This window comes from Canis aureus, chromosome 11 (assembly GCF_053574225.1).
Source record: "Canis aureus isolate CA01 chromosome 11, VMU_Caureus_v.1.0, whole genome shotgun sequence".
Classification (NCBI taxonomy): domain Eukaryota; kingdom Metazoa; phylum Chordata; class Mammalia; order Carnivora; family Canidae; genus Canis; species Canis aureus.
The window spans coordinates 20,967,123-20,975,628 of NC_135621.1; the positions used below are offsets into that span (position 1 = coordinate 20,967,123).

The following is an 8,506-nucleotide window of genomic DNA, read 5'->3' on the forward strand; positions in this document are numbered from 1 at the left end:
CAGAGGCTGTGGGATGCAAGGGGACTTGGGGCAGACCCTGGGCTGTAGCCCGCCCCCACCCCCCACCACCCGCAGGCCGCGAGCCCCCCCCACCGCCCCCGGGGCACAAGCCCCCATCTGCCTCTCCAGCCCAGGGCCCCTAATTCCTAGTTACAGGAATCAGCTGGAGACACAGAGGCCTGGGGCCACCACCCGCCTCCTTCAACAGATGTGCAAGGTCGGCCAGGTGCCCTGGCAGGAGCCCCGGGACCAGGCCCTCCACAGCAGGAGACTGGCGGGGACAGGAGGGGAGGCGGCAGTTCTGGGGGACGAGAGCTCTCTCCCAGGGTCCCGCCGGGCCCAGGTCACCGCCGGAATGGAGCTGGGCCGCCCTCCCAGAGCCGCGGGAGTCCCGTGCACCCAGTAGAGACAGCAGGGCTTGCACACTGGGTCCTGGCAGCCATTTTAATAAGTGCTCGTGACAAAGCCTCCAGAGCCCTCTACCACATCCGCCACGGTGCAGAGGACAGTCGCCCCGATCTGCTGCCAGCTGCTCGGGTTTCTGGAAAGCCCAGCCATCCAGATAACTTGTGCTGCCTGCCCGGAGTTGCAGTCCGTGCTGCCGGGCAGGGTCTGGAAAGCTGTGGACCAGAGTATGTAAGCTGCAGCCTCCGGGAGCTGGGGACACTCCGTGGGGCTCTCAGGGACGGGGAGTGGGGGCTCAGGCACCGAGGGAGGCCCTGCAGAAGCCAGGGCACTCTGGGGTAGCCCTGGAGCCCCAAACTCCGGCTCTGAGGGTCCACGAATGGTAAGCAAAGCACCATTTAAAAAGGGACACCACTGTGTTCTGTGAGCCGCGTGGGCCGGCGTGGGCCCCAGAGCACAGCCTGTGACAGTCCCCCCAGACAGATGACAACGAGCAGGGCCACCGGCCCTCGTCCTCTCTGCAGCTCTCACTTCAGTCTCCAATCCCCGCAAAGCAGGAGACCCCGGTCCGGGTCCTCCCCGTCGATCTCCTCCCCATCTCTCGGCCGTCACCCACGGCGCTCTGGGTGACAGGTGGCATTCTGTAGAGGTCATTAACTCCAGAGCACCACATTTTAATGCAGAAACGAGCCCTTCTAAATCGGCGCAGCTGCGAAGCTATATAAAGAAATGGGGATTTTAATGTTTTGCTTTTCTTCTCTTTTCTACTGCCACATTATCATAACATTTCCCTATAATTACGCCCATAAAAGTCACCTGAAAATACTTCATGCCACAAAAGTTGATCTACACATGTCATTCCGTGGATGTCGAGTGGCGAGTCTCGAGCAGGAACTTCGAGGGTCGGATGCAGCCCGGAGGCCCGGTGCCAAGCAGACCCAGCAAGTCGACAGTGGAACGAAGGCCCCCTTTATGGGATCGGCTGTCCTCTGTCCTCAGTGACAAGAGGGATGCTGGAGACAGTCCTGGAAGGGTGTGGGCCTCCTGTCCCCAACATCGTTCCCCAGAACCCTTATCCCCCGGGGGGTCTGTGCCTGGGTGGACACTTCCATGGGCAAAACCCCCTTCCCTCACTGATGCTTGGGCATCCAGCTCAACTAACAGAAATCCCACAAAACAGAGGCGACTTCTCTCTATGAAGTTGAAAGAAACCAACACCACATCCTCTCCAGCCAGAAATTCAACAGACAAAAACACACAGGAGAAAAGGGGGGGAAAAAGAAAAAAAAAGAACCCGAGATGAGAGATAAACCTATGAGTGGCATCACTTCATTAAGCCCAGTATTTTCAAATTTAGCTCTCCAAGAACTCCAGATATAAAATCTGAACAGCAGGAAAGTAGCATAGTCTAATCTCTCCTAACTATGCAATAAATTATATTTATAAAGAAAATGCAACATCCGAGAGCCCATGCTCGGTTAGTATTCTAATGGATTAAAAACAATTCAGAAGTTGTAGCTTCTCATCATTGCAGCCGAAGAGGTGAGATTTGACTCAGAGCTACAAGGCAATTTTGATGGGATTAATTGGCGAAGAAGTGCATGTCGGAAATAGTTACGTGTCAGCAATGTCGGTCGACAAGCCCCTCCCAGTGGGGACAGCACAGCGCCCTCCACCTTTTCGCCAAATACTGCACACGAGTGTCAAAGTCAAGGCGTGGTGTCCCACGACACTCCACTAGCTCATCCACCGTGTTCTCCATCCCCCGGTGGCGGGGGAGCCCCGCTGCCATAGCCAGAGAGCAAAGACGACCACGTCGCCCACGACGAGCACCCCGACACCGTCACACCGGCCTGGTGGCCCCGGGGCCGGCCCGACCCCTCCCGAGAAGCACGTCCCTCTGGGCCAAGGCCTCTGCTGCAGACCCGCCGAGGGGCCGACAGCATAAGCCAGCTCTCTCTAAGCCGCAGGGAAAGAGGTTTCCCCAGACAAGATGAAGGAGTTCCAACTTCCTCCTCCAGGCTCATCATCCGCCAAACCGACGAGTCACGAAGCGCCTGCCCTGCTGTCCACGTCCCCAGGCCACCGACCGCGCGCCTCAGAGAAAGCCACGGAGGACCCCCGTCCTCTTTCCGCTTTTCCTGGCAATTCTTCCCCGATGGGAGAAAAATGACAAGACTGTGTCACTATAGCAACTAACCTAATTGGTGGACTGCAGGTTTTTCTCCAGCCAGAGGATGGAGCCCATCTCCTTAAATATGAATCTCTGCCGCCTGGGCCCCCAACAGAAGAACATCCCCTAACTGAAAACCAGGCCAGGAAACCATCCAGTTTTCCTTTCGCCGCGCACCAGAAAGTGAACACCTTATGTGCTGCAGAGAAATGCTCAGATTTAATAGGGAGGATAATTGAATCCTGTATGATACTTATCAGTTTCCCTAATTAATATGATACAAATATATCTGCTCCATAACACAAAAAACATTTTGGGTAATAAAAATCCTGACTGATAACAAAAACAATTTACAAACAAGGATGCTAACTATTCTTATTCATCCCAGATATATTGGAAAGGGGAACGGAAATCATAAGAACTGTTTCATTTGCATTTTACTTGCTTTATCAATTCAAAAAAAAAAAAGAAATATGTTTTTATTTTCCTCCAGGACTGCTGTTCCACCCTATAAATTATTATTATGTCTATTTTGTATTTTAGTAAAATGTTTTAATTTCTCCAAGTGCATTTCCGGTGAAATGGGGTGTGTCTGAAAACGCCTTATCTTATTGTCAATTATTCCATTACATGGAAATGGCAACCACCATGAAAATGTGGTTAACCCAAGCTTTCGTTATTAATGATTTCTGCTCTTCCGAATAAGACATTTTACCAAATGTCCTTGTCCTGGTGGAAGAGCTGTTTCCAGAACACCGGGGAGGCTGCTAAGGGCGGGCTGGGTGTGCGAGTGGGGATCTCAGGTTCCACGGTGTGTCTGGGCAGCTAGCAGCCGCGTGGCCGGCTGCTCTCCGACCCGGGCCTGGGGCAAGCAGCCATCCTGGGAGGGGGGTGTGAGTATGGGGATGGGGGGCAGGTGGTGGGGAGAGCCGGAGCAGGTGCTGCCGGAGCTGACCCGTAAGGAGCCGGGGGCCCGGGGCAGGGGGGTGGGGGGTGGGGGCAGTGGGGGTGAGGAGCTTGAAGCCACCGCCAAGGTGTCCTGTACTTAACCATTAGCTGTTGCTCTTTTTCTCACCTGAAAAGTGGCTTCCACTGCCCAGCTGCTGTCCTGGGTTGTCCCCTGGGCCCCCAGGACCCTGTCCCCCTGTGGGCCAGCGCTAGCCAGGGACAGCAGCCCCCCAGGGGACAGGGGCTCAGGGAGCCACAGTCCCCTTCCCAGGCTGTACCGGGAGCCCCTCTTGCTGGGGAGAGCATTCAGGAGGCAGCCTGGGGAGTTCATCAGCCAGCAGCCCTTTGCACAGCGGCCAGGAACACCGTGCACCCTGCACCCCGCCGGAGGGCCGAGGTGGCCGCGGGAGCCGGGGAGACCTGCGCGACCATGCTTCGAGCCCGGCCCAGGCCCCTCCAGCCGCCCGGGGTCGGGGGTCCCTGCTGGGCAGCTCGGGTCGCGACCCCGCTGGCGGCCTTCAGCCCTGGGCCCCCGCCCCTACCCGCGGGGGGCGCAGCCCTGCCTGCAGTGGCAGCCGCTGCACAGCCCCCCCCCCCCCGCCCCGCCATCCCCGCGGCCCCGCCGTCCCAGGACCGGCCACCGCGCCTGCCGGGTCTGCACCGGCGCCGCTCGGGCTCTGGAGGCGGCCGCGGAGGGTCCGGGGGAGCGGGAGGCCGGGCTCGGTGCTGGCGCGGCAGCCAGGCTCGGCGCTGGCCTCTTTTTTTTTTTTTTTTTTAAGAATCCATATTTTTCCATCACCTCCCGCGCCCATGGCAGCTCTCCATGACAGGTGTTCCCCAGCGCCCGTCCGCTCCTGCCGCTAGGACGGGAAGAGCCCGAGCCCGTGCCGGCGGCCGGCCGGGACCCCAGCGCCGCGCACCCCCGGCCCCGCTCCCCGCCGCCCGGGCGCGACCCCGTGCCCCCCGCGCCCCGCGCCAGGTCCCGGCCCCGGACCCGACTCCAGGAATGCCCGCGGCGGCCGCCCCCTCCCCGGCCCCGGCCCCGGCCCCGGCCCCCGCCCCCGCCCCCGCCCCCGCCCCCGCCCCTCACTCGTCGGCTTCGCAAAGCGCCTGGCGAGTGCGCTTCCCGGGCGGCAGGGGCCCCCGCGCGCCCCAGCCCGGCCCCGGCCCCGGCCCCGGCCCCGGCCCCGGCAGCCCCCGCCGCGGACCCCGCCGCCCCCTCCGGAGCGCGCGGCTCGGCTCGGGGGCTCGGCTCGGGGGCTCGGCGGGGCTCGGCGGGGCTCGGCGGGGCTCGGCTGGGCCCCGCGGGCTGGGCCGGGCAGCTCCGGGCAGCTCCGGGCAGCTCCGGGCAGCTCCGGGCACCGCGCGCCTCCCGGGGCCTGGCGCTCGGGCCCTGCCCCGGGGCCGCGCGGGAGGCTCGCTCCCAAGTGCCGGGCGGCGGGAGCCCGGGCGGCGCCGTCCCTCCGGCCCAGCGGGAAGCGCCGGCAACTCCGCGCCCGCCGACTCCGGGGCCGCGGGGCTGGGGCGGGGGCCGGGCCGGGCCGGGGCCGGGGGCGCGCGGGGGGCCGCGGCCGCGCGGTACTCACTGCAGTAGGCGACGAGCAGGCCGGCCAGGATCATGAACGCCCAAAAAGTTGAGGACATGCTGGGCAGGGCGGTCGCATCTTGCCGGCTGCCGGTCCTGGGCGATGGCGCCATTGAAGCCGCGGCGCCCGCGCGGGGGGCAGCAGCGCGTCTCAGCAGCCGGCCCTGCCCGCGCCCCCGCGCCGGCCTCCACGTGCGGGCCCCGCGCGCGCCATCCTCCGCCGCCGCCGCCGCCGCCGCCGCGCCCGGGCTCCGGCCCACTGCGCCCCGCGCCGGCCCGCCCCGCGCCGCGCCCGCGCCCGCGCCCGCGCCCGAGCCCGAGCCCGCGCCCGCGCCCGCGCCCGCGCCCGGGGACGCCGGCCCCGCGGCTCTGGGCGTCGCTGTGCGCCCGGCTCGGCGCGCCCGGTGCGCGCACCCGAGCACGCGGGGTCCCGGCGCGGTCCCGGGACTGGCGGGGGGGCGGGGGGCGGGGAGGCGGCGGAGGGGCCGCGGAGCCCCAGCCGCGCCTCTGGATGGCGACAGAGACGGCCCGGCTCGCCCTGCCCTCGCCCTCGCCCTCCCCTCGCCCTGCCCTCCCCTCGCCCTGCCCTCGCCCGCCGCCCGGGCCCCCCGGGACAGGCCCGGCCGCCAGAAGTTTGCGGACTTGGGCCGCGCGCCCCGGGCCCTTCCCGCGCGGGGGCCCCGGACCGCAGGGAGTCAGCGGAGGTCAGCGCGGCCCGGCGGGGACGCACGGCCCCAGAGCGCCCTCCTGCCCCTTCCTCCGTGTGGCCTCCGCCTGCCCACCGCCCTGGGCCTTGGGAAAGGGTCCCCCTGCCTGTGTCCCCAACCCCCGCCCCCGGAGCGCGGTGAGCGGGGTGCGGGGTGCCCGGGGCGCGTGCGGAACCAGCCTCCGCAGAGCCCTCCAGGCCCTACACGCGGGAGGGGAGTGGAGCCAGTACCCCGTGGGGGCAGATTCCCCAGCCCCACTCCACCCTCTGGCGTCCCCTCAGCAAGACAAGCTCCCAAGACCAGATGCTCACCAGATGGCCCTGCCACCCAGGGAGGCTGTGGCCCCCGCGGACCGGGCCACACTGCCCACCCCAAACCCCGGCTTCCTGCGGGTCGGTGGACTTTCTAATATGAGCTCATCCTGCCAGATTCAGAGGATCTACTGATCCTGCACGGGGAGGGGGCGCGCCCGGGACCCCATGAGGTCTGAGGTCTTCTTGGAACTGGAGGCTCTTTCCCAGGAGCCACTAGAGGGCCTGAAGCAAAGATGGTCACGGCATCACCCCTTCACCTCAGGTCCCGGCCGGCTGGGTCTGTAAGGAGACCACAGAGCCTGTGATCACCGCCGCTCAGAACCTGCTGTGGGCGCCAGGGACCCGCACACACACCGTACACACATGCACCGCACACACAACACACATGCATCATACACACACACCCGACACACACTACATATGTGCATTGTACATACACGCACCATATACACACGCTCCACACACAATACACTATGTGTTTGTACCATACACATACCATACACACAGGCCATACACACGCATGCGCCACACATGTGCACCATCCACATCTGTGCACTATGAACACACAACACATGTGCACCACACACACAATACACACATGACACATATGTATACATACACTCGTGCACACGTGATACCGACAAAGCACACACACATCCTTTCTCTCCCTGGTACACACACGCACACCGCGCAGAGGAAACCAAGGCAGGCAGAGGCAGGCCCAGGCCAGGCCACCTCACCCAGTCCCAGTGGGTGTCTGCATGAGGAGCCCACACCAGAGGCTCGGCAGGACTCCTGCTGTAATGTGATTGTGTCCAGGATGGTTTTTTTCTTAAATTGTCTATTCCTGTTTAATTAAAACCGTCTGACTTCCTTCGAGGTATCTTCCCAGTGTGGCCTCCGGGTTCCCTTTGCTGGCCTGGAGGCGCTGCGGGGCCGGGGCTCCGGAGACCCTGAGGGTGGATGGGCAGGCACCCCGGTCTCCAGTGTGCTGGCCTGGGTAGGGGCTCCCTCACTCAGAGTCCCCACGTTCCCCCCCACCCCCGAGCCGGCCTGCCTCTCTGGCTCCAAGTTCCCTCCTTTGACGGGAGCCTTTTATCCTGCTAAAAAGGATGTGACTCTTTAAAACGTGACACATCCCGTTTCATCCTGTCCATTCTGAACTCCTGTTATGTTCTGGACATTCCTTCATCCTGCATCTAATTCTCGAGCACCTTCTAGATGCCACTGCTGGAGGAGGGGAATTAAACAGGACACATGCTTTCTGTCCCCCTGGCTGTGTGTGCTTGGTTTGGGAGATGGATGAGGAAACCAGCACTTACAGCGCCCTGTGGCGGCTGTGGCAATGGAGCAGGGATGCAGGCCTGGCTGGCAGGTGCAGGGGGGCGCGGTGTGGGGAGGGCAGGGGTACAGGCCTGGCTGGCAGGTGCAGGGGGTAGGGTGCAGGGAGGGCAGGGGTGCAGCCCTAACTTGCAGGTGCAGGGGGGCGGGTTGCAGGGAGGGCAGTGGTGCAGGCCTGGATGGCAGGTGCAGGGAATGGGATGCAGGGAGGGCAGGGTGCAGGCTTGGTTGGCAGGTGCAGGGAGCGGGGTGCGGGGAGGGCAGGGGTGCAGGGTGCAGGGGGTAGGGCTGCAGGCCTGGCTGGCAGGTGCCTGGTGCTGGAGGACAAGGCCCAGGGTGAGAGGCCAGGGAAGCTTCCAGCAGAGTGCTTTTACAACCTGTTTAGTGCCATCCTTAAGACAAGCACATGCACACACACGCACACACACACAAAACAACGGTTTCGCAAAACAATACTTACACTCTCAACACTCTGTTGTGTTTCCCATTTTGTCCTAATTCATTGCTTAAAATACCGGTTGCCTACCGATGGTTGTGTTTACTGTCATTTTCTCTGCTTGACAAGCCCTGCTCCAGGAGAGACATGGTCTGTGTTGAATTTGGGAGGATAAATTGGAGCTGTCACACCAGAGGTCGGAGGGCACGGCGATGGTGGGCAGTGGGGAGCGCCCGGAGCTGGGGGGCGGCGAGGTGAGCGGCCTGGTCAGCTTTCTCTTGGAGCACGCACCCCGAGATTTCTGTGGCTGTGACATTAGGAGGTTGACATGTTAAAGGAAAAAATCTTCAAAGACACTTGTTAGAGATGGTGAGGCAGGGGCCCTGGGTGGCTCAGCAGTGGAGCATCTGCCTTCAGCTCAGGTCGTGACCCTGGGGTCCCCGGATCGAGTCCCGCATTGGGCCCCCTGCAGGGAGACTGATTCTCCCTCTGCCTGTGTCTCTGCCTCTCTCTCTGTGTCTCTCATGAATAAATAAATAAAATCTCAAAAAAAAAAAAAATAAAGACAGTGAAGCTGACCTGGTACAGAACCATGGG

The 8,506-nt window shown here is 62.7% G+C and overlaps 1 protein-coding gene across 1 annotated transcript in view; it reads right to left on the bottom strand.

The window, feature by feature from the left end:
- The window catches only part of TAFA5 (TAFA chemokine like family member 5), a 154,828-nt gene extending 149,527 nt beyond the window's left edge, over window positions 1–5,301 (bottom strand). The window contains exon 1 of the mRNA XM_077914062.1: window positions 5,113–5,301. Within this exon, the coding sequence (XP_077770188.1) occupies window positions 5,113–5,224 (112 nt within the window). The 5' untranslated portion in view covers window positions 5,225–5,301. The remainder of the gene's footprint in view (window positions 1–5,112) is intronic.
- Window positions 5,302–8,506: the final 3,205 nt, after the last annotated feature.